At 42.2% G+C, this 26,795-nt stretch overlaps 1 protein-coding gene across 2 annotated transcripts; it reads right to left on the reverse strand.

The window, feature by feature from the left end:
• Positions 1 to 115: 115 nt before the first annotated feature.
• On the reverse strand, positions 116 to 26,692 carry slc15a2 (solute carrier family 15 member 2). Of its 2 annotated transcripts, none has more exons than XM_076264030.1 (24): positions 26,604 to 26,692; positions 25,272 to 25,356; positions 14,882 to 14,928; positions 14,080 to 14,167; positions 13,337 to 13,478; positions 12,955 to 13,047; positions 12,607 to 12,706; positions 11,983 to 12,073; positions 11,671 to 11,748; positions 10,876 to 10,958; positions 10,562 to 10,645; positions 10,085 to 10,174; positions 9,500 to 9,544; positions 7,877 to 7,909; positions 7,474 to 7,562; positions 7,061 to 7,142; positions 6,819 to 6,947; positions 6,368 to 6,532; positions 6,028 to 6,074; positions 5,139 to 5,246; positions 4,658 to 4,754; positions 2,885 to 3,028; positions 2,576 to 2,680; positions 116 to 937 (listed from the first exon to the last, which is right to left on the reverse strand). In XM_076264030.1, the coding sequence occupies exons 2-24, from the start codon at positions 25,321 to 25,323 to the stop codon at positions 719 to 721; spliced, it is 2,211 nt and encodes a 736-aa protein (XP_076120145.1). In that variant the 5' UTR covers positions 25,324 to 25,356; positions 26,604 to 26,692; the 3' UTR covers positions 116 to 718. The 2 variants fall into 2 exon arrangements, with proteins under 2 accessions (XP_076120145.1, XP_076120143.1); XM_076264028.1 differs by having other exon boundaries at positions 26,598 to 26,689.
• Positions 26,693 to 26,795: the final 103 nt, after the last annotated feature.

Below are 26,795 nucleotides of genomic sequence, written 5' to 3' on the forward strand. Positions count from 1 at the left end.
TATACATTACAAACTGACTGCAGGATGTTTACAAAAAAGGTGTCACTATAAATAAAACATTAACATCAATCGACAAGTAGCCTGTTACTGTATCAAAGACCAAACAACACATACCTGTATGCCAAGTTCTTTAATCCTTATATTATTTCATTGAAACATGAGCATGTGTCTCTTCTCTGATACAGTATAGAGTGTCAGTATAGGCCATATGTGGCTGTCCACAGAGGTCCTGAGATTTGAAATAGCTATGTGTGCATAGTGTGCAAGACTTTTGTCATTTACAATTATTTGCTACATTAAACCTACTGTCCTCACAGAAACTCAGAACAGAGGTTCATCATTTCTTTTTTTGTCATGTTTTCTGTGGCATAGACATATCATATTTATCATAAATTACAATCACAGAGCTTATACAAAATTTAAGAAAGAGTACAATCTTGTGACTTACAATAACATCAAGGCACAAATACTTGTGCAAAATGATTCTACACATTCCGAGAGCAACATGTGTTAAAATCATTTATGTCAGCATTGGTAAGATTCGCACAGTACATGCGTATCTTTTAAACGTGTTCCATATTAAGCCACAAAAACAGGCCAGAGAATCACAACGATGCTACTTTTAAATAGTATTGTCAGACTGACACCAGAATGTGTTTACTTAACCTATGTTAACTGTAAATAACAAACAACAAAATACTGCAAAGAAATTTCTGTGCTACATTTTGGTACATTGTCCATCGCGTTCTCCAATGGCACGCATGTGCATGCCGTCTTTCTGATTATTTTTGAGGTCATCCTCAGCATACACCCCTGTGTCATCTCCGTACACCTTGTCAAGGTGGTCTGGGTCCACGTAGGTGTAGAAGTAGGCCATGATGGAGAAGATAATGCAGACTCCAACCAGCAGGCAAGCAAAGAGAAGGAACTCCATCCACTGTAAGCCACACAAATACAGACAAACATTAACATTAGAGAGGAAAGTTCTACCTTCCTTTGAACCAAACTCTGTGTCCAGGGTCACATGCTTATAGATGCCTCATATGTGGTATAGTGCATTCTCATAAACATATTTAAAAGTGGTATGTGGCTTTAAAAAAACAACATCCAAGAATGACCTAGAAATAGCAATAGCAAGTCAAAGTCAAAGTCAAAGTCAAAGTCAGCTTTATTGTCAATTTCTTCACATGTTCCAGACATACAAAGAGATCGAAATTACGTTTCTCACTATCCCACGGTGGAGACAAGACATATTTTACCAATTTTAAGTCCACAGACAAACATAACATTCAAGTAAACAAAAAAGTAAGTAAATAAGTAAATAAGAGGGCACATATAATGAAAAAATAAGAGCAGCAAAATTTGGTTGAAATTGTGCATAGACAGTCAATAAAATAAAATACTAGTGCAAAGTCAGGCCAATAAGAGGCTGAGGTAGTTCTGTTTGACCTAAGTAAGAAATAAAGTGGCATAGTGGTGCAAGTTATGTAAGAGCAGCAGAAGTGTTGTGTTTCCAGGACAACAACAACAAGTTGCAAAGTGTACAAGTGTGCAAGTGGAGTGGTGCAGGCGGCCATTGTGGGTCCAATGTCCAGGATGTTATGTAGCTGAGGGTGGAGGGGGGAGAGGAGGGAGAGAGTTCAGCATCCTAACAGCTTGGTGTATGAAGCTGTTGGTGAGTCTGGTAGTGCGGGAGCGCAGGCTTCTGTACCTCTTCCCAGAGGGCAGTAGATCAAACAGATTGTGAGCGGGGTGACTTGCATCACTCACAATTTTGGTCGCCTTGCGGGTGAGGTGGGTGGTGTAAATGTCCTTCAGGGAGGGGAGTGAAGCACCAATAATCCTTCCAGCTGTGTTCACTATGCGCTGCAGGGCTTTCCTGTTGTATTCAGTGCAGCTTCCGCCCCACACAGCGATACAGCTGGAGAGGATGCTCTCAATGGTGCCTCGGTAGAATGTGGTCATGATGGCTGGTGGAGCACTTGCTCGCCTGAGTTTCCGCAGGAAGTACAGGCGGCGCTGAGCTCTCTTCACCAGTGATGCTGTGTTGGTGGTCCAGGAGAGGTCTTCACTGATGTGCACCCCCAGGAATTTGGTGCTGCTCGCTCTCTCCACCACAGCACCGTCGATGGTCAGTGGCAGGTGTTGGGTGTGACCTCTCCGGAAGTCAACAACAATCTCTTTGGTCTTGCTGACGTTCAGCAGGAGGTTGTTGTCCCTGCACCACGTGGTCAGATGGTCGACCTCCAACCTGTATTGAGTCTCGTCGCCCTTGGTGATGAGACCCACCAGAGTTGTGTCGTCAGCAAATTTCACTATGTGATTGTTGCTGTAGGTTGCAGTGCAGTGAAGTGAAGAATCAACAGTTTTGACAATGTCTAGATATCCACTGAAGTTGTGTAACAGTCTTGTAATAGTACATTAGACCATGTGTGGCTGCTGTATTGAATACAATGTAAGTCAAAGCTGTGTGGCTGCAGTCGAGACAACTCAAAGCCCATAAAATTCCACATAGCTATTTTAAGCCAAAAAAATGTAAAGTCATAAAACTGTAATAGTGTTTGTACATTCTTACCTGTTCCATGCCAGCTCCTTCTGCCACAATCAGCACAATCACATTCCCAAATGCCACAGTCATCAACCAACCAGCTTGAAGCACTGACTTCATGTTAGCTGGAGCCTAGGAATGAGACAAAATAGGACCAGGGGTGAGGCTCACATCCTACCAGATATTTTTGACAGCTGATGTATGCAAATAAAACCTAGAAAGAGCATATGTGTGCCAGCTGTTGTCCTCTTGCTAATTCTAGGTGGTTGGTTCTAAGAGGGACTAAATATGTAGTGATGAACTTTAGAGGAGATCTGTTCTGAAGGTGCACCTCACCTGTGAGTAGGAGAACTCCAGGCCAGTGATGGAGAACATGACCTCTCCCGCCGTTAGCAGGACATACTGAGGAACCTGCCAAGCGATGTGGACGTTGTTGGCCTGGACATCCTCGATTTTAACAATCTCGATATTCTCTGGAGACTGAAAGCAGCCAGATCAGAACTATTAGATTAACTCAAACAAAGCTAGTTCCCCTGCCTGCCTGCCTGGCAACCCTCCAGGTTATTAGTTCCATTTAGTCTTCATGTAGGGACATGATGATTGATTTCCTAATCAGACCTCTTGTCAGACGTTTTCATCTGCAACCTGTCTAGCCTTCCCCCCGGGGTCAGTGTGTTAGCAGCAAACATATTTGCGTCCCGTCCAACTCTTGTTTTCTTCAGCTGGATCTGCTCAAGCTCCAAAAGCCAAGCACCAAACATGGTGGGGTGATGATGACACTGCAGTGTGTGTGTGTGTGTGTGTGTGTGTGTGTGTGTGTGTGTGGTCGGCAATGGGGAGATCTGAAAATACTAGAAGCGATGACTCCTGAGGTCCATCAGCATGGGGGAAGCACTCCCCTCAATAACCCAAACAGCTGCACGGTGGCCAAACCAAACGAGAGCTCCTCCAGCTGCCTACGCGGGTGCATTAGTTCTGGTGTGTATACAGTAGAGCCCAACCTAAACTTTGCCATCAGTGACTGAGAGCAGGAACTGCACCAACACATCTGGCATGTCTGACCTAAGACTAGTGATGGCCAAATGAAGCTTTGGTGAACCACTGAACCACAGCAGTGTGAACCTAGCGACACTAGCTGAAAAGCAAAAAGATGGCCGCCACACATACATTTTTCAACATAAAAGTCCATAGGAAACCAATATTTTTGGTTACATATACTGGTTTGGGTAAAGACTTTTATGTTGAAAAATCTACATGTGGCAGCCATATTGGATTTTTTCATTAGTGTTGCTAGCTTCACACTGCTGTGGTTTAGTGGTTCACCAAAGCTTCATTTGCCCATCACTACCTACAGTAAGACACAACACCAAAGATTTAAATAGGCTACTCAAATTTTCCCAAGTTTGATCTACCAACTAACTCCACTGGTAGGAAAATGCATGGGACTCATGGGTTGTAGCGCTATTCTATTGCGTGCAGAGGGAATTTGAAACAACAACCATTTATCCCGCCTCTCGGATTGAGCCCTGCCAATGGTGTGTTGATGTGACTCTGGCTTGCCAGGCTAGTATATCCTCATACACACAACAACACCTATATTTGAGTTCTATGCACCCATGCTTTACGTTATATATATATCTCAAGAGGGTAAGGTAAACAACATGCTATTTTTGAGTAATCCAATTTCTAATGCATTGATTCGGTCATTGGTTTTCACCATTTGGGGTTTACATGTTATTGAACAGCAGTGTGGCTTCCAAGACAAACACACAATCCACTGAGAAGCCTTTTTAGCTGTGGCTCACATCTTAGAAGAAGACTATAGGCTAACAATGACATTTTGCTAAGCCCCTGATATAAGAGCTACTCAGAGATCAAGTGACAGGCATCTGTATTCAATTCAATTCCCCAAGGTTAAAACATAACATTAACAAAAGAATCTGCAATCAAATGACTCTGTAAATATGTAACCTCTTATTGTAAATGGGCTGTGCCCAGTCCATATTTTTCTGTTTGTAAAGTACATGCCATCTGAGTTTAAGGAGTTGTAAATACCTCTGTTAAGGTACAGAAATGTATTAACTCCCATGCATAAGATGGAATTCTTACCCCTTTCAGAATGATAGAGTATGATGCACCAAAGTCTAGAAGCCCGAGGTTCAATCTAGAGTTTCTCAAGCTGCTTTCACATCTCACATTTGAGTAACTGTCAAAAACAGAAAGATATTTCATGTCATTGTCCAATTTACCTTTTCAAGGCCTCCTTAGCATTTAGGAGTTTACGTGTTATAACAGAACATTCATACACTGAATAGCACAATCACAGAGTGATACACTCTGCCTAAATTAATTGGGAGCCTTTGCTGTGAAGTCTTCAAATACTGGTAGTAGCATCTTAAACAGTGATGCAAGTTGGGTACTGTAGGAGCCATTTATGCTATTATGTTATTATACATACACATCTTAGTAAACTTTAAAATACTTCAAAAGGTACACCACTTCAATCATTTTCTTACAACAAAAATGTTTAAAAGACAAAAAACCTGCAATTGATAAAATACAAAAAAAACTGCAATTGTAGGCTACTCACTCTTCTCTGTCCACAAATTCACCATTTGAGACTGCAACTCCCCCCGGAACATGAAAACTTTTAGCTCCAACAGTTATATTGAAATCCTCCGAAAGGGTGTTTATAAACCTAAAATAATAATGCACCAATGTGTCAGACATTTTCCTGAGAGGCCAGAATCTATTTATATTATTTCTATATTTATATCCCGATCGTGCATTAAAACCTTGATATGAGACGGAGCTATTTATCAAACATACAAGCAGGAGGACACGGGTGTCCTCTCACTCTCCTTCATGCAGCAGATCTAACTTGAACGTTACCTTACAATAAAACATAATAGGCTAATTAGAGCGCACACGAGAGAGAGAGAGAGAGAGAGAGAGAGAGAGAGAGTTTCAGGGCTGGTCATGTCATTGTTTGCATTTCCTATTTGGTATAAGAAAATTATTAGTAAATCATAAATGTAGCAAGGACAAGGAGGTGGCGATGGCTGTTCTCGTCATTTACAAGTCCAGATTGGTCATCAGCCTGACCTGCACTCTTTGTCTACAGTTTGGAGCATGGCCAAACAGTGCTGGCCTCTACTTACCTTGTAGAATCAAATTAGTGAGTCTCCAATGATTCATTCTCTTTAAGCTAAGCATAACATCCATAACCATGATATGCATCTTTGCTATTTCAAACACCATGCTGCTAGGTGGCTTGGCTAGTTTGCCCGACGCTGAGATTCTGTTCATGTGCGTGGGTGTCGTTCACACACAATGTCCGCATGTAAGCATCATGTCTGAATTCACCCTGAAGGGTCGGACATCCGTTTGACAAAGATTTGCATAAAGTGCAGAGGACATGTAGGAAAAGTTACTTCCTATAATCCTAAAAATACATGCAGTTTGCAATGTGCTTGTACCTCAGATGTGCTTCGCCATTTTCAGATTTCATGATGTTGTCCTTTACCTGTTAACAAGTGAAGAAAGAGTGAGTGAGAAGACTAATTGACACCTACAACCATCTGGTTTAATAGTCCATGTCTATTTTTTCAACCCATGCCCAAGTTTCTATACAGTAGGAACAGTCTGTGTTAAATTCAATGTTCACACATTAAAAGCTCAGTTAACCAAGACATTTTTGGTTAATAGTATTATCTCATGCCAGGACACATTATTGAATCATAAAACATCACACTTTAGAAGATAAAAACAGCAACATAGTTATTTATGAGATAGTTCACAGTAGTATTTTTGTCTCACCAGGATGCAATCGGCCCTTAAGACATTATTGCTTAGGATCAGAGTATAGGCCTCTTCTTCAGTAAAGCTTTTAGCACAGTGGCGATTTTCCCCATTGATTGCCAGTGTGAGAGTGAGTGTCTCTTTAAAGTCTTTCAACTGAACACTTTTGTACTCCACAGGATCCTAAAGAGGCCCACAAAAGATATTAGTCCACCGGCGTGCCACCACTTACATGAAGGATATGAAGTCCTGAAATTCAAGATTTATTTAGTGAAATAAGTAATCTGGCAGCAATGCCTCCATTAGCCATTGCAGTCTCAAACACACCTTCATCATTTATCGTATTTGTCATTTTCAACAGAATTTACCAAAGAAAACTTAATCAAGGCATAATATTTACCTCTAAATGTTGTCTATGTCTCATCATAATGCAAACAAATGTTGATGAATACTGCCATGCAATTCATACCTCATAGGGTTTGATTGGTTGAGGAAAGAGGTGTGTGTGGCCCTGGACATTCACGCTTACGTCTTCCTGTGCCAAGTTCAAGACTTGGAGGAGACTTGTACTTGCAGGTGGGGGCTCTACCACAGTTTCCTAAAACGGAGACGGTTATTAAACCGTTGTACACCATAAATAATGTGCATCTAAAAGTATAACTCTTAAGGGGCCAGAATTTAACAGAAAAGTTCAGCAGCATAAAAGCTTACAATGACAGCGCGCTCTACAATAGTGGCAGCTCCAAAGGCCAGGGCAGCGAAAATCATGCCAGTGGCCATCTTCCTAAGAGGCCTGGGAGACAGACAGACAGAGAGAGACACAGAGAGAAAGAGAGACAGAGAGAGAGACAGACAGAGAGAGAGAGAGAGAGACAGACAGAGAAAGATAATGACATAAGATATACCTGTTATTCATTTCCAAGTTCTAAATATGCAGGTGAAATTGCATAGATCTTGCACCAATGTGCTTTCCATACCATTTTAACAGTAAAAAAAACAATTAAACAAATAGCTGAGCATGTCATTTCCCATATCTCTTTCCCATGTGCGGCTCATGTTGACTGTATAAAACGTTCACTGCTTCAGCATTTAAATTTAATATCCATGGTAACAGGAGGACTCACGTGAGTTTGATCTTGCACAGGCCAATGAGCGGATACAAGCCCATGTCAAAGACAGGGATGAACACCAGAATCAGCAGGGCATTCAGCATCTTTACAATGGGAAAGGGGCACAATCACATGTGGAATTGCAAAGGTTGTAATCGGTCGCAGAGGTTGTAAAATGAGGGACAGTCATTGCTGGAGTGAAATGATAGCCTGTTTTTAAACATATTTTATGGGTTAGTTGAGGTCAGAGGGATTTTAATGTGCAGAGATGGCAATAACTCTTGAGTAAATGAGTAAATGAGAGTGAGTGAGAGAAAGAGAGAATGTTTGCGAGTGTGTGTGTGAGGGGGGTGTATTTATACAGGGTTATAACAAAGGGAGAGAGAGAGAGAGAGAGATAAAGATATAAAATATTTACCTGCATTTGATCAGGTTTCAACACAAATGCACCCTGTGATATAAAACATGAAATATAGCATTTCGTTATCAGCACTAGTACTGGATAATTGCTTTTGATAAAAAATGTAATCTTATCTCTATAGATACATCTAATCTTCATCTAATCAGATGACATTACTGCCACAAGTCAACAACAGACTGTACGTGCACACCGCCGCCGACTTGAGCTTCCAAAGATTCAGGAAGTCATTAATTTTCAATGGAAGCCGGCTTCTCTCCGCTGCCAGAAGCAGCAAATCCGTCGGCGTCGCGTTTTGGGCGTCTTAAGCGTCTTGAGTGTCAAGCAGAAAGTTGCAAGTCAGTCAACTTTATGGTAATGAGCTATGACGCGGTTCAGCGATCAACGACCAGCAACCAATCGAATAGAATAAAGTATTAAGATAGAACATTACATTACATTACATTACATTTAGCAGACACTTCTTGACCAAAGTGACTTACATATGTCAGCTGTTGTCAGGGGTTAAGTGCCTTGCTCAAGGGCACAACGGTGGAAGCCGGGAATTGAACCGACAACTTTCAGGCTACTGCACGCTAGCCCAGCTCCTTAACCATTACACTACCACCGCCCCGATGATCGAACGTAAAATGCTGTCACGTCAGAGCGGCCAAAGCGTCCAAAGCTTCCCTGTGCTTTTTTGACAAGCGTCCTTGACAGGGCGACCAGAGCTTCTTTGGAAGCTCAAGTCGGCGGCGGTGTGTACGTAGGCTACAGAGATTGCACTGTATTCCATCTAACTGTAATCACAAGCTTAGTGACAACTCAAGTCTGGTCATATTACGGTAATCCATTACTGTATATTTGGACATTTTTTTTTCTTTCAAGGAAACAAAAAGGTGAAGTAAAATACAATGTCCTCACAGACAATGCAATTACACTACTTTGTGTTAGCCACACATGACCACAGCTCAAGTGTGTAGCACTCATGGACTATAGAGCTCAAACTGGAAGTGCTAACCAAGGCCAAATTGTTGACATGACATTCTCCTGCTGCGTGTACATTTAGTACAATACAGTATAGTATTAATAATATTAATATAATAATGGTGGGAACAGACTTTGCTGTGAGGAGTGGGCGTTGGCTGAAAGCTTCGCCTATTTATCCTAGTTAGCTACAAGTCTCTCCTGCTTCTCAGTCTCCTTCCCTTCCTGTTTTCTGACCATAGGTATTGCATGAAAACTAACCCCAGGGTTGTTATTGCTGTTGTTAGAACAGCCTAGAACACACACAACATTCAATGGTGTTACATTTTGTAAAATAAATTTGATATATATAGCCCATCCTTGTAAAATAAATTATATATTATATATATATATATATATATATATATATATATAGCCCATCTTTAAAAATGTAACTCTGGTAGTGAGGAGGATATATTGGCTATGCTATGCTATGTAGATCGAATAAGATATACTATACAATAAATCAGCCTTTAACACAGTATTCTCAATGCAACACTGAAGCATTAATGGACATTAATGGACAATTGGACAGTCGCCGACAGAAAAGGTCACCATTTACTTAAATCGTGAAAACAAACAAACAAACAAACAAACAAACAATTAAACAGAACTCACAAAGTTCATGTTCATGCGGGTGGCCTGTAGCGTCCATCGGGACCCCTGTAGCGGAGAGAGGAGAGAGGGACAGTTATTCCACGCCTGCTGAGCTCAGGAAACAGGCCTCATCATGGCCATTACCCATCATTTCCAGTCCACAGGCTCTCCATTAGGCTGCCACTGGCCCTCAACTCATCATACACTTGATTAAGTGCCTAATAAAACACTTCTCTGCTCCTCTACGGGCATATGGGCCTTGGCTTTTAGTTTGAAGATTTAGAGTCACACAAAGGGTCTCCGTACCTTGTCTTTCTAATTGTGTTGGTCTTTTTTCAAGAGTGCATTCATTTTCATATTCAATTTCAACTTCTGTTCATTTGTGTGTGGTCAATGATTTTCCTGTTGCTTGTGCTATGATTCAATAGGATTAAATTTTATAAAATTGTTTCCCTCAGAAACTGTGTGTATTTAATCCTAATTTCTCTGACATCCTTAATTCAACAGAGGTTCGCACTTTTCTTTATTTTGTTTCCACAAAGTGATTGACAGGTCTATTATTTTTTAAAACATATTTAGGACAGGTGAGGATTGGTAGTGTCTTACCTGCTGGTCAAACAGAGCCCAGAACATGGGCAGGGGGATGTAGAGAACCAGCACCCGCAGCACCATCTTGATCTCTGAGATGAGGCGTTTCTGCTCACACACACACACACACACACAGACACACATAGACACACACATACACACACACACACACACACACACACACACACACACAGACACACAGACACACAGACACACACACAGACACACACACACAGATGAATTGAGCGGGCTTCATTGACTTTTGGCCATTTATGATTCATTTAGATAATATAATATCCTTTATCCTGTAGGATGCCAAAGTAACTTAATTCTAATGTGTTAAATTTAACCACTGACGCTGCAGACCGTGGAGCCCCTAGGATCATCACTGGATGATAATGTAGATGTGTTTTGGTACTTCCCTCAGAACCGGCACACATAATGAAAGCCAGGGTTCGTTAAAGTCATTAGGGTGAAAGGGTCTGTTTGAATTACCGGATACTTTTCCTGTGCCCAGTCCAGCCAATGCTCTCTCTTGGGCTCATACTTGGAGGTCCTCCACTTGTTGCGAATGGCAAACTAAAGGCGAAAGGAGTCACCGGTCAGCTGCATGGTCAAGAGCCATGGCAATCCACGTACTGAATTACATCTATGATTTCACAGTAGATCATAGAGAGCTGGAGAGCTTATATAGTTATATAATTACATATATGTAAATATAATGTAAATATAATTACATAATAATTACATAATTATAATGCTCATTTAAAAAGGCATGTAAGTAGCATGGTCCTGATGAGGATACTCACGCCAATGCATTTGCACACATGCAGCAGAACATTCCCTTCTGGTGGACTCTTCTTGTAGAGCCCACTGCCCGCGATGAACACCACTGCAATTACAAAAATAACACTGCAATTTAACACTGTAATGTACTCAGACATATGGGGGATTTCTTTTCAGACTCTCCAAAATGGAGAGATAACATCAACTTGGGGAGACTTGTCAGCGAGACAAGGAGATACAAAATGACAGCCCACTGTTTAAGTTTCCTAGACATCCTCATTTATTATACCACAGCTTACGGGACGAGCTGATAGGCATCCTGTTTCTATACTCAGGCCAAATGTGTTGTGGCAGGGCTGTTTTGACTGGCAGCTGGGAGGCCACTGCAGCTGTGACAGCGCTGCGTTTTATGCTGATGGGGTGCCCTCATCCATAGGGGCTTCATGGCTCACTGGCCACGCTCAGCCCAAGCATGCACTGTCCAAACAGACCGTGTTGCTCTCCTCCCAACGCACTGAATGAGACAGTTATTCACTGCCAGTGCTGTCTAATGCATCAAAGTGCAGGAGCAATCTGTAATAAGAATATAAAAGCCAGACACAGGCTTTCATTTTGTTCTCTAGCCCTGAGTGTGTGTGTGTGTGTGTGTGTGTGTGTGTGTGTGTGTGTGTGTGTGTGTGTGTGTGTGAGAGAGAGAGAGAGAGAGAATGTGTGTATGTGTGTGTGTGTGTATGTGTATGTATGTGAGAGACAGAGAGAAAGAGAGAGTGAGTGTGTCTGTGTATATGTGTGTGTGTGTGTGTTTGTATGTGTCTCACCCAGAGCAATGATCATTAAAACTGCAGGAACTCCAAAAGCAAGAGCATAGCAGTCACTACCAAAACACTGGACATCACCTGTGAAGCAAAAGAACAGAGAGCAGAGGGCTCATAAACACTACCAGCACCATCAGTGGGACCACAACCAGAAGGGACTAAAGAGACAGCAAGACGCCTGTCGCAAATATATCTGACATTGTGCAATGGTGCGTTGGTGTCTGGCTGACATTGACTGTTCTATAAAATCTTAGATAATCTGATGAATTGATGGAAGATAGCATTAGTCAAATTTGTGATATTAGTCAAACTGACTTCTCAGTATTGGTGTGATGACCGTTGACAGGACACTCCCGGCATTGATAGACATGTAGAAGATGGAGAAGAACTTCCTTCTTTCCTCTGTCTGAGGGAAAGAGGAAGAAAAGTATGTATATCAACAGTAATCCAACTTAATACTTTTTTTCCCAAAAGAATGACCTAAACATGTTTGCTAGTTAATTGTATGACCTATGGACTACTACTTTATATCTACTATATCAGTGACTAATGATGGCTATCCTGGTTATATGCTGGGCCTTCCCAACGTTCGGAGGTCTGCTAAATCTATATAATGACCGCTGCAAAGTATAATGACCGCCTTCAATGGCAACAGGTTTTGTGCTTCTGATTCACATATTTCATATAATTCCGGGAGTTGTTGGTTCGCTTATTGCAATGGAACTCTCCACAAAACAGTAACAAAATAATAATAATAAAAAAGAAAAATGTGTGAAGTTTCTTTTCTCATTTTGGTAAGTAACCGTATAAAAAGCGTGATTATGTCCGCCGGTCATTGTCGGAAAATAAGTCCCTCCGCTGTACGTCAGGGTGCTGTTCGCCCAGTCTGGACTTATTTTCCGATAATGACCAGCGGACAATACATTATCCCTTACTTACATGCTCCTCTTCAAACTGGTCTCCACCAAAGGCAGCCACACAGGGCTTGATCCCCCCTGTGCCAAAGGCGATGAGGATCAGCCCAACCATGGACAGCACTCTGGAACATGAGGACAAACCAGCAACAACAGTAGTGTATTACCACCCATATACTCTCACATCTTAACACAGGAGAATAGTGTATTACCACCCATATACTCTCACATCCTAACACAGGAGAATAGTGAGTGGCTATAGTGGACAGAGTTCAGCTTCACTTCACATTGCATCAATTTAGCTTGGTTGCAGCAGATTTCACACACACACACACACACACACACACACACACTTGAACATCATTTCACTTACATGTGCACGGTGCTATCCCCCACATCTGGAATGGCCCCGACAGACTTGACCACATGGCCAAGGACATACACTATGGAGAGGTAGATGATAGTCCTGTAAAACATACAAGCACACACACACACACACACACACACACACACACACACACACACACACAGAGGGCGAGAGAGAGGACATCAACTTCGACGAAGCAAACATTTACATTCAGTCATTTAGCTGACATTTTTACCCAAAGCCGCTTACAAAAAAAAGTGGAACAGTCAAGGTACAGTGCGACTAGGACATGTTAGTAAAGCAATAAGTACTACTTGCAAAGAATGGAATAACAGTTGGAGGCCACATTGTGAAAGCCTGAACGGAAGAGGAGTAGGTCTCAACTCACTTGAACTTCCCCAGCCATGAGTCAGCGATGAGGGCACCCAAGACTGGAGTGAAGTAACACAGGCTACTGAAGGCATGGTACACGGCCGTGGAGAGGTCCTTGTCCCACTTAAGGTAGTGTATGAAATACAGGGTCAACACCGCTACAAAATAGGGATGTAAAGTAGAGACAGACCGAAACACAGAAGATACACAAAATGAGGCAAGATAACAGGACACAAGATAAGACAAGACAGGAAGTTTACTAATTGTGATGGAGACTTTGCATCACAGGTCACACATGTCAAATGTCACAGCAGAAAGGCAGTGGGCTGTCCTACTGGTTAGCACTTCGGACCTGTAACCGGAGGGTTGCCGGTTCGAATCCCGACCAGTAGGCATGGCTGAAGTGCCCTTGAGCAAGGCACCTAACCCCTCACTGCTCCCCGAGCGCCGCTGTTGATGCAGGCAGCTCACTGCGCCGGGATTAGTGTGCTTCACCTCACTGTGTGTACACTGTGTGCTGTGTGTCTTTCACTAATTCACGGATTGGGATAAATGCAGAGACCAAATTTCCCTCAAGGGATCAAAAGAGTATATATACTTATACTTATGGAGGAGGGGAACATTGTCACAAGTCTTTTTAGAAGTCTACAGTAGGCCTACATATTGTCACTCATAGAACTACAATTTGCTCGCATCCACTACAAATAGTTAGTGACACAGTTTGACTACACCATCAATGGAAACTGCCAGCCCCATTACCTTTCATTCCATAGTAAGAGAAGCGTTCGCAGAACTCGTTGACCACGATGAAGCCAATGCTCACTGGGTAGTTGGTGCCGCATATTGTCTGATTGAAGGGACACACAGGCAGTCGTGAGACAAGACAGTGAATGATTTGCTATATAGACAGGGCCAGACAGAGAGGCCAATCCTTAGCATAGTGTGTACACCATTGTTTCTGAACAGGCCATATTCATGATGGTCAAGGCCGGTCAGAGAACCACTACAATGCACTAATAACTGTTTGTATCCATGGCCAAAACCATTACATAACGATCTGCAGGCATAGCCTGAAGTGAGTGTGCGTGACATTTTTACAACCCCAAATTACCAGCACTTCAGTGGAGTTTGAGTTCCGCCACACCAGTTGCCTTTAAAAACTAATGGCAGCCATGTGACAACAGATGGGCCATTCACACCACAGGATGCTGCACTTCAACCCCAAAGTAGTAAAGGAGAGGAATACAAGTCCCAAGGAAGAGAGAGTTCATCCTTCACACATTGTTTCCACTATAATATTCCAGAGGTTTTGAGTTACACTGGTCTTTAGTTATCTATATCTATATCTATAGGCTGTTCCCGCTGAAGTAATTGAATTTCCCTTTAACAGTATAGTACGCCATCAAGGATAATTTCTCATGCATTTTGTGTATGTTGTTGGTGATATTGAGGGAGACATCATGGTATACTATTTAAGGTGACATACGTGGTAACACTGGACAGCATAGATCTATTAAACTTGACATATTGTTTATGAAACAGTACAAAAGATCCATCTTACTGGTGATTTCCTTTTCCTCCCCCCTCCTTGTTGTTCTGATGAGTAATCTAATGGACAAAGATTCAGAAACAGAAGTTACAACACTAAGAAGACCCATATGTCCAACACAGCGGCACAGTGTCTTGAGACAATGTAAATTATTATTCAGAGGTCAAGTATGCTATGCACACCGTCTAACTTTTGATCAAGTATGCATTTTGGAAAACCAAACCAATAAAAGATAAGAATAAAATGAAAGAAAATAGCTTAAACACTCCTTTCCCCTGACCATGACTGAACTGTTGCTATACATTGTCAGAATAAACAACTGTCAATCTAAATCTGTGATCTAGTGAGCTGCTCTATTGAAGGGGGATTTGGGCAGGAAGTGGCATACTCTTGTCCCCCCCCCCCCCCCCCCCCAACATGTAAATGCCATCCTCACAATCACCTACTATCAAATCAATTTTTAACACTTCAAACATTCAACCGCAAGTTAAAGTCTAAACCCTGATCCAGGATGACCAGAGTATGGTGAGAAATTGACACACATAAACAAAACACATTTACAGAATCATGAGAAATATGTTATAACGTAACATAAGATGCAGTTCTAGTTTAAAACATTACTTAGGCCTAAAAGAAAAGTTTCAAACGCCTGCGCAGAATTTAAAATTCTATGATATTCTGGCACTCCTTGCCTCAAACGCGCAAAGAATGCGCAACGACCGGCTATATATAACTTTTCTCCGACCAAGTTACCTGACCAAGTCTGCATATGCATGGGAAGTCTGTAGAAAGCCTTTCAACTAGCCTATGTTTTTTGTCATAGGGTAATGACGGAGAGAAAAAAAGGAAAAAAAGAAAAATGGGAAATCAAGCAAAAGAAAATAAGACATCTTGCCTGAATTACTTAAGCAAAATGCATTCTCTTAATACTTCGTGGTTTCCAAAAGTACATAACTTTAGGCGACATGTCATTTTCATAAACAGATTATTAAAGCTAAAATAAAATCCATCGGCTGAACAGTGCAACAGTGCAACATTCACGCCTGCAGCCGTCCACGTCTCCTGGCAGTTACTTCTACACGGACAAGTTCCATATAGGAGAAAAGTCCGTTAGAAACACACGTGTAGGTTATTTATCCCAAAATTGTTTTCACAGGGGAAAGGAGTTTTCAAAAGCCAACATTACCCTTCTTTTCTCCCATTTGATCAGTAACGTCTTGAGTGTGTACAAAACACACTCCCTCCTCGTTGCCGTAGTTAGAACTCTTGACAAGCGTCCAAGTCCGTCCCTCTCCGCCGTACCCGTAGTGCAACCAAGTCGCGAACCGCAGCTCTTATAGCATTTTATCCACGTTGGTTAATGTTTTACTTCCATAGCGCGAATGGATGACTTGGCCAAGTTTTGGTCGTTGTTGTCATGCACTTTTTCTGTCACTCACGGGAATGCAAGAGGCCAGCCTCTTTATCCCACACACACACACTCAAGAGATGTAGCTAGGCAGCTCTTTTGTGATGGACAGAGGACCGTTTGTTTGGTATGGATCTCATGGCCCAGGACTAGAAATGTTTGGTTCAATGAGCCAGGCCAGCCACTGCGCCCAGAACTCTTTGGATAACATTTGAGAGGGGGGCTTCTCGCTGATTGGACGGGCAGACAGGCTATTTGTTGTCATATTTACTACATTGTTTTGTCTAGGCGTCTGTCCTATATGTAGCGCCCCAACAGTGCAAGCTGACTACGCCACCCCTTGAAAGGTATAGTTTATCTGAGCAAGGGGAACTCTAATAATGTTGTCGTCACAGTTGGTGAAAGTATAAAAATATAATCTTTATTAATAAATAGGCTCACAAGGCAGTTGGTTAGTCACCAAATAAACGAAAAAGAAATGAAAGAAAAGAAAGGGAACCACATGGACAAGGGTAGGGGCTGGGGAACCTCAGCGTGGGCCAATAGGAAGACTAAGATTAGGCCAGGTCTTTCTAACACACGTGGTCTGGCGCACACTGTGGTGTACTTCCATTAATGAGACGGCTGCACACGTTCAAAAGGCTTTAGCCTACTAATAAAATGACGGTCACAGCACATACATGTATGTCCCATACAACGTGTGATCTTGAGCTTGCGCAGTACACATTAACTCAAACTACGGTAAGCCTATCAGATCAAAACTAATGTGTCAATACACCACATTACCTCCCCTTTTAGTTTAAAGGTAACTTAAAATATTGCTCCAACTTTAAAGTACACTTCTACAGTTAACAGTTATCATTATGACTATGAATCAACATTACACACATGACTCAATTAACTTTACTGAATGCTGTTAACTCCTTTAGTTACTTAAACTGTGAACCTGTAATAAACTAAAATCAGTCTTGGTAACGCTGTGGCAGCTTTGGGGTACGTTGAGAGCGCCTCAAAGTCTGGAACTGGGTCAGGTGGTTTCACCAGTTCTAATGCTGAGGGTCCTGCTCTGGAACAATCCTCTAACAGCTCCGGCAGTTGAGTTGCTTCCTTATTAGACCCTTGATCTGGAGTTTCTGGAGAGTAGCGAGGTCTCAGCTGGTCTCCGTGGCGTCGGTACACCTGGTCAGTTGTTTCGCCTTGCACCCTGTATGACACCGGCCCAGTCTGCTGTTTTACTACTCCTAGAATCCACCTTGGAGTTTCTCCTGCTGTGTTGCGCAAATAAACATGTTCATCAAATCAAACTGTCTCTCAGCAGCCCGTTTGTCATGTTCTTCCTTCTGCCGATACTGCTTCCTCCTCACTGTTTCTTTGATGCTTGGTTTCAGGAAGTCCAATCTAGTTCGCACATGTCTCTTCAAGAACAAGTTGGCAGGTGACTCTCCAGTTGTGCTGTTGGGAGTTGTGCGATAGCGCAGCAGAAAGTGAGAAACTTTTTCCTCTATGCTTAGATCTTCTCTTGACAGTTTTAAATATTGAGACATATCTTTCTGCTAAGCCATTTGTGGCTGGGTGTCTTGGAGCACCTGTTGTGTGGATAATTACATTTCTCCTTACAAACTGCTGGAACTCATCAGATGTAAAAGTAGATGCGTTGTCCGAAACAATTTGTTCTGGAACTCCATACGATGCAAACAATCTCTTCAATCTTGTGATGGTTGCTGTGGAAGTTATTTGGGTCAATTTGTACACTTTCAACCATTTTGAATACGCGTCGAACATGATCATGAACATGTTGCCCATGAACAGCCCTGCAAAGTCAATGTGAAGTCTTTTCCACACATCCCCAGGGAACTCCCAGGGGTGTAGCGGAACATGGCGTGGCATGCGTTGCTCTAGCTGGCACGTCTCACACTCTTTGTAGACATTTTCTATGCTCATGTCGATTTTAGGCCACCAAACTTATATTTACCAATATTGCCGTGCGATTGCCTTCATCTTTACAATCCCAGGGTGCCCACTGTGGATCTCTTTTAGCACTGATGTTCTCAGCTTTGCCGGTGTAATTACTCTTGTGCCCCACAGAACACACCCTTGCTCAGAGAGCTCATCTCTTTTTCGGTTATACACTTTCAGTTCATCAGGAATTTATTTTGGCCATCCTTCCATGATGTACCTGTATAACTTTGAAAGCTCTTTGTCGGTCCTTGTGGCCTTGGCAATCTGTCTTGCTCTCAGTGGCACACCCTCTAGGTGCTCACATATAAGCGCATCAATGTAGGCCGGCATTGTTTCCGTCCCAGCATCCTTGGTCTCCGACAGTGGCACACGTGACAGCCCGTCAGCGTTGCCATGCTTTTCTGACTGGCAGTAAACAATGTGGTAATCATACGCAGACAGTATGATGGCCCACCTCTGGATACGTGCTGCTGCCATTGTGGGGAGCCCTTTGTGCTCTGCAAACAATGTCAATATAGGTCTATGATCTGTGATCAAATTGAACTGTCGTCCCCACAGATATTGGTGAAACTTTTTCACGCCATACACTAGGCTCAATGCCTCTTTCTCTATCTGTGAATACTTTTTCTCCGCTGGGGACAGCGTTGTAGAAGCATAAGCTATTGGATGCTCTTCGCCATTTGGTGTTGTGTGCTGAATCACTGCTCCAATTCCATAAGCAGACGCGTCACATGCAAGGGTAAGTGGCAGGTTTGGATCATAGTGCACTAACACTTTGTCACTTGTCAATAGTTCTTTACATTTGTTAAATGAATCCTGCTCAGCTTTGCTCCATCTCCAGGTGGTTTGGTCTTTTTTAAGAGTCTGTAGAGTGGTGCCAGCACTGTGCTCTGCTGTGGCACAAAACGGCCATAGTAGTTCACCAACCCTACAGTAGGAAAGCTCGAAGCTCTTTGACATTTGTGGGAGCTGGTGTATCATGTATAGCTCTCACCTTGTCTTTAGATGGATACACTCCCTTGCCATCTAGCACATGGCCCAGATATTCAATTTGGGTCCTGCCAAACTCACACTTGGACTTTTTCACTCTCAGCCCGTTTTCTTGTAACTGCTGTAGAACTCAGTCTAGGTTCCTTAGATGTTCAGACTCGTCTTTTCCCATCACAAGGAGATCATCCAGGTAAACGACCACGTTGAGGTCCTTCATCAGGTTCTCCATGATTCTCTGAAAGATACTGACCGCAGAGTTTACACCAAAACAGAGGCAATTGTACACAAACAAACCCTTGTGAGTGTTGATTGTTGTGTACTTTTTTGAATCTTCATCAAGGAGTACTTGTTGGTAAGCTGAGGTGAGGTCTATTTTTGAAAACAACTTTCCACCACTGAGTGTTGCCAGCACCTCTTCAATGCGTGGTAGCGGGTATATATAAGTGTTGGTAGCCTGGTTCACTGTTACCTTGTAGGCACCACACAAACGGATTGCACCATCCCGCTTGATTACAGGGACTACTGGAGCGGCCCACTCGCTATGCTTTACTGGGGAAATTATATTCTCCTTCTCCAGCCTTCTTAGCTCGTCCTCCACTCGAACTTTCATTGCAAAAGGCATAGGGCGGGCTTTATGGAATCTAGGAGTGGCATTGTTTTTTACTGAAATTGTTGCCTTAACGTCCTTTAACGTTCCCAGTTCATCTTTGAAAACACAGACTTTTCCAGGACTTCCAGGATTGACTTGGGTGAGGGCAGTTTTGTGTTTTCACTAGCATTCTTAATCATTTTCCAGTCTAATTTTATTTTTTCAAGCCAGTTCCTGCCGCAAAGCGAAGGTCCATTTCCTTTAACTACAATTAGTGGCAAGTCAGCGGACTGATTTTCATAACTCACTCTGGCTAGGAACTGTCCTTTTACTGGAATAGCTTGGCCAGTGTACGTCTTCAACGTGACATGGCTGCCCTCTAGTGGCACATGTGTAAATGACTTTTTGTACACAGCCTCTGAAATAATGCTAATGGCGGCTCCCGTGTCTTTCCATTCGAATATTTTCTTCATTTACTTCAAAGTTGACTTTGAATGCCCTTCCGTCCGTTTCACTTACACTAAGCACCGCTTCCGCTTCATCAGCATGAACATAGCCTGTGACGTTTTGTTTGCTTTTTCTCTGTTTTCCTCTCTTCCCGTGCGTTGGCTCACTAGCCCTGCACGCTTTCTGGATATGCCCAAGCTTATCACATTTATGGCATTTACTGTTCCTAAAGTAGCATTCACTGGCACCATGATTCTTGCCTTTACATCTGTAGCACTCCGCCTGTGCTGAGTGAAAATGTTTCTGTTTCTGGTTTACCTTGTGAACAGAAACCCCAGTTCCAAACAACATAACACTTACGTGGTAGTGAGTAGAGGGTCCCTAAAGCCAAACCGAAGTATCCCGAGGTCTTTATGTGGTCGAATAGAGAGTCCAGAATGAATTTCATCAAGCCAGTACCTTTCCGGAAATGTTGCCATCTTTGCCGCCACCTTGAGGGGAAAGTCCGTAGGAGTCTTATTGCTGTGTAACACACTCTGGAAATTCACAATTTCGTTGCCGTTTAAAAAAAAAAAAAAACATAGTCCAGTCCATACAACTTCATTTCAATTTCGAAAGAAATACTGGACTATGTTTTTAAAAAAAAAAAAAAAAACGGCCACGAAATTGTGAATTTCCAGAGCGTGTTACAACGACCTCGGGATACTTCGGTTTGGCTTTAGGGACCCTCTACTCACTACCACGTAAGTGTTTGTTTGGAACTGTAGAAGAGGTACAAAAATAGCGTTTTGTAGCGGCGCAATTGAAATGCCCCGCTCACTTCCAGGCTACGAGTTGTGACTGAAAACGGTACAATCGAACTTTCTCAAAACACATCCGAATGACATAATTTTGATGTCAACTCAACGTATGTACCCCCAATCATCCGGAAATCGATCTAAAGTGCATTTTACTCCGGATAATTCCTTTAAGAGTTCATCCTACACACACACACACACACACAAATGTGACACAGCAATTAAGAGTTCATCCTACACACACTGCCGTTGCTATTGGGCTACTGGAGTGGGAACACTAAAGATCGGCTACCCAAAGCTAAGTCGCTAATGGGCCTGCTAAACACTGAGGCTTTTAGTTAGGATGAGGGAGGGGAGACACTGGACTTAAAGAGAGAAAAAAAACACAATTAATAATAGTAATAATAACGAGATGTACCACAGAGCGGTACAAAATATGACCGCCGCCCAGTCCAGCACATTTTTTCCACAAAAATAAATCACGCTGAAAGGCCTATATGATTCTAACTGTCTCACTAAATTGCATTATCCACACTCAATTCTCACTGGTATCTGCTAGACAACAAGTACCAAAACATGATTAGTTCATAGATTTCACATGTAAAATTCATTTTATACAACCCCACCCCCATCTTGCCTGTTCATAATCCTGAGAAATTCTTGAATTGTGTGCATGTGTGCGTGCACACGTTTATGTTTATGTGTGTGGGTGTGTGTGCGTGCTTGTGTGTTTGTCTGCGTATGTGTGTTTGTGCATGTGCATGCATGCGTACATATGTCTACTGTGTGAGTATGTGTCATACCTATGATTACTGTGAATGTATGAGTGTGCGTGTGTATCTGTTTATGCACATGTGTGCACATGGAATGGGTTAACATGACCCCTGGAGGCAAACATACAGAAAAAATTGGTCATCCTAGGCCCTACGGTTCTCAAGATATGTGTCAAGTTTCGTGACACTGAAAGACCGGGGTAGACGAAACTTGGTGGGCATGTAACCCCATATGGATAGCATGGAACCATCGTTTTTCGTTTTGATCTGTAGCCCCCCCGCTGGACTGCACCCCCCGAAAGGAGGGTAGGGCAGACACAGTTTTCTGTGAATATCTCGAGAACCGTTTTAGGAGGACCATTTTTTTTGTATGTTGATCTCAAGGGGCCATGTCAACCCATTCCATAACCACTCATTTCATGTATAGCGCCACCTAGTTAAACACAAAAAAGCAAAAAATTTGGTGTTTTCATCACAATATCTCTGGCTGACATGGTCAAAACTGCACGAAATTGAAAGTGTAGGATCATTATGACACCCTCCGAATGCATGCCAAGTTTTGTGAACTTTCGTTCATGGGGGGCCTTACAATAAAATAATTTATGTGTACATTTAGTGACCGTACACCAACAAGGATTCCCGGGACACTGAAAGACCGGGGTACACGAAACTTGGTGGGCATGTAACCCCACATGGATACCATGGAACCATCGTTTTTCGTTTTGATCTGTAGCCCCCCCCGCTGTACTGGACCCCCCGAAAGGAGGGTAGGGCAGACACAGTTTTATGTGAATATCTTGAGAACCATAGGGCCTAGGATGACCAATTTTTCCGTATGTTTGCCTCCAGGGGTCATGTTAACCCATTCCATGTGCACACATGTGCATAAACAGATACACACGCACCTATATGGGTACATGGGGATCTTCAGGACTGCACTTCCCTTCCCATAACATCCTTTTCTCTAAAGGTATCAGTATGGAGCTTTGGACCACTCCAAATAAGACTTAAAGCAACACCAAAGAGTTTTTTGTACCTTAAAATAATGTTTCCAAAATCGTTTCAGTGGTTCATCAACTCATAACAGGGTGAATGGCACTTCTGCATTTGCTTCGTGGCCCTCCATTGGCTATAACCGCACTATGTAAGTTTGCCAGACTAGCGGGTAGCGGATCTGTAGTTCGAAGGAATGAGAGATAAGAAACTACAAATTGACTTGCTTCTGATGTCGCAATACATTTCATAAAATCATGCAAAATAGTCTAGCTTGTCTGTGGAAATCGTTATTTCCAAAGCTGGTGCTGGATAAACAAATAGTGTGCGTGCGACAGAGGAAAAGTGCTTTGGTGTTGCTTTAAAGGAGAATTCTGGTGATTTTTCTGCTACACTCTGGGGGCATGAACATGGGGCCTCATGAACATGCCCCCAGAGTAGCACTGTAGCTGCCTGGCAACTCTAATCATTGGTTGCAGCAACTCGATCCAGGTATAGACCCGATCGTTCCGACAGTACTCAGCATAGCCTTCACAGGCTCCAACTCCACCGTACCACACCTACAATACTTTTACTGCTTGGACCCTGACTTGCACAAAGATATCTAGTCATTCAATATTAAAGTGTTATTTAAAGGTGCTCTAAGCGATGCTGGTTAACGTCACTTCTGTTGACATTCAAACAAAACAGAGAGCTAGTTCGCTACTTCCTCCCCATCCCTCCCGTGCAATTGAAACTCTCCTAAACGAGCATCTTGTCTGTGATTTGCACAGTTTGTTATGTTTTTATGGGTTAGGTTTGCCCAGGTTGTTTTTGGAGCCTGGGCTGTCCACAGAGATCGTGTTTTTTTACAGTGTATTCAGCAGGCAGTTAGCGGATGATGAGGTGATGTTTGCTGTTAAGTGACAAAAAATGTTATAGCCTAAAAAACGCGTGGCATTGCTTAGAGCATCTTTAAAGGTAACATCTCAAAAGATTAGAAAAGACTAAATGTTATACCATGTTATGGATCTGACCTTATTCTCAAGAGATAAATGACTTAGTAGAATAAGTATTTTAGTAAAAGATCACATTGACCAAGATAAATTGCCAGCCAGATTACTGTAGTCGTGAAATTTAATTTCAAAATGTTAAGATTTCGGTATGAGGTTTCCAAATACATTTCAGACATTCAAGATGGTCCTTGTAAAAATGCAAGCCATCTGATGCATACCTACATTTATTAGAACCTTAGCGTTGCACACACATAATATGGTTTGGTTAGGCATTGCAGATCTAGTTGGTCACCAGAATTTGAATTTTCACAGCTTTTTAGTTTTACATCATTGGCAGACTCTGCTTCTAAGGTGCCCGGGAGGAGGACAGGTAGGCCTATGCTAATTCATATTTCAGCATATTAAATGATGAGAACCTTCCATACATCGCCTTGTACATGACAAAAAGCTTTTAAAAATGCACATGCTATCACTTAATTGATGCTTTTGATAACCAGCATTGGTAATCTGACTTTCAGACAATTAGCTGCAATAACATGCATGTTTTTCACTTTTGGAAGTGATGTAATAACATTAAAAGACATATGAACAGCTAGCACTTTACTGTCGCTTACATTTCTGGCATAGCTGTTTTCTCATGCAGTTGGGTTCATTCAACCTATAATTTTATGCTACTCTAAATGGATGCTTCACTATAAAATACCATGTCACTACGTATGATTTCTGTAGATTATTTGAGTGAAATAAATTGAGCCAGAGAGAGTAAGAAAGAAACTAAGTAAACTTGTTTGTTAACAGTCACACATGCACTTCCGCTCACACTCCTACCATCCTACTATTGTTTCTATTTATTCTGTGTTCACGTTTTACCGACATTGCTGTAATTCTATATTTTTTCTTTTGTGATACGGTGTCACTTGTAACACTAGCTTTGGCAACACTGTACTCAAACAGTCATGCTTATAAAGCACCTTTGAATTTGAATGCCAAAGAGAGAGAGAGGAAAGAGAGAGGGAGAGAACTAAAGAGATAGAGGAGAGGAGAGACAGAGAGCGCGAGGAGAGAGGAGGCTTCCTTCAGATCAGTCAGTAGGAGTCCGGGGATTGTTTGAGTTAGACCAGGAGAGATGGGACCCGCAGGGGCCGACTGCAGGGGCAAAGAAGGACTGCTGGGGTGTGTCTTCTTGTGTGTGTGTGTGTGTGTTTGTGTGTATCGCCTATCTCTCATGCAATTCATGTCATTTGGTGGTGCAATTTATGTGAATGATGTACTAAACCCTAAAGTCCAGATATGTATTCTTAGGTTTATATCTTTATGATGTTTACTTGCTATTGCACCAGAGTAACTAGCCTTGTATCACTAGTAGTGTCCCCAGCATTACCTTGTACAGTTGACATACAAGACGTTAGAAACAACCAAGCTACATCTTCACTCTAATTGTTTCTCCTCACCTTTTGGTCCAGGTTCTTCTATGAGCCTGCTGTTCATCGAGTCTCTCTTCATTGTCCTCAGGTTTTGTCCATTAGACACGGCAAACTGCAAACCAAACCAGGCAGCAGCAAACAAATTCAACAAGAATTGAATGCTTACAATCTTGCATCTGAGGTGTAACTTTCTATTACTGCAATGCAAGCCAGAAACACAAATGCACCTGACAAAAAATGTGATTGCCTTTGTCTTAACTCTCAGCGCCTCAGGATGTTGTATAGTCAAATTAGGACAAATTCATTTCAGGTGTGAAAAGTGCATAGCCCAAGCCCAGAATGGTCCTGTATCAGACTATCACACGGCTCCACAATGACCTCTGCTGGTTAAACTTCAAAACAGCAGTATTGCCATAGTTAAAATGCAAAAAAAAAGTTTTTGTTGATGGATTTTATCTTACTGGACATTTCACTGACACCCTTGCTACAGAGCACAGGGACACAGGCAATACAGTTTTTGTTGTACCAAATAAAAAATAAATATATTTAAAAGCATGTCCCCTTGGGTCCTCTGACTTTCTGTTGTTTTACCTATAGGGGCTCCATGCAATGCTCTTTACAGTTAAGATGAAAAGATTGTGCAATTGATTTTGTATATCCTATGGGATACAAAGTGCCTTTTCTTCTGTTACAAAGGACCAGCATTACCTTCCTTCCATACCACCACATTCAAATTTGACACAAATGAGACATTGATTTTTTTAAAAAGGTCTGTAGGTTTTAATTTATTGTATTTTATGGGAAGAACACCAACCAAATATGTGTTGGGATTCCGGTCTGAGAAAGTGATTGTCAAAAAGACGAGAGGCATAAAGAAAGGCATGGGCTATGCTTACTGGTGGCTAGTGTGCTACTACTCAATGACAAGGATGACAAACATTAATGATCTGTCACATCGCCAATCTATGTCTTTAAAACACTACACTTCTAACTACTACACCCATCTGGTTGTCCTCGAGAATTGGTGTTCTTGACAGGAGCAATGCACATCACAAGGGTGTGGATTAATCTCTGTTTTCTGGTCAGAGGCAGCAGTTTTAGTGGTCTGAAGAGGGAGATGGAAATGTAACGCGGCCGCTCCCATTTGTCCCTTGAAGGACTCCAAGCTTTTTTCAAACTAAACGTGCAAACACACGGACTGCTGGTCCAGAGCGGTCTGAAGATAAGAGAGGCACTTTTGAGTTTAAAAATCAACAAGCTAAGCCAGTGTGTCTTTCAGTCCAGTGTATGTCAAGATGAAAAAAGTAACTTTTCACAGGTGGTACAATGGAAAACCGGGAAGTACAGTCTTACCGTTACCTCAGATGTGAAATATTCCAATTTTGTCTGAAGGTACAAACCAGATATTTACAGAAATATACCACCAAGTAGTACAATCCTCTTTGAGAGTCCTTCAGAGTTGACGGGAGAGACATTAATGTAATGAAGGAGAAGGAAAGTGTGCTTCGGACAGAACCTGTTGTCTTGAGAATGCCGAAGATCAGGTTTCTT

The sequence above is a fragment of the Alosa pseudoharengus genome, unplaced genomic scaffold (assembly GCF_046254945.1).
Source record: "Alosa pseudoharengus isolate Yale_2024_CS ecotype anadromous, Long Island Sound unplaced genomic scaffold, YU_APseudo_1.1 YU_APseudo_1.1_scf_3, whole genome shotgun sequence".
NCBI classification, from domain to species: domain Eukaryota; kingdom Metazoa; phylum Chordata; class Actinopteri; order Clupeiformes; family Clupeidae; genus Alosa; species Alosa pseudoharengus.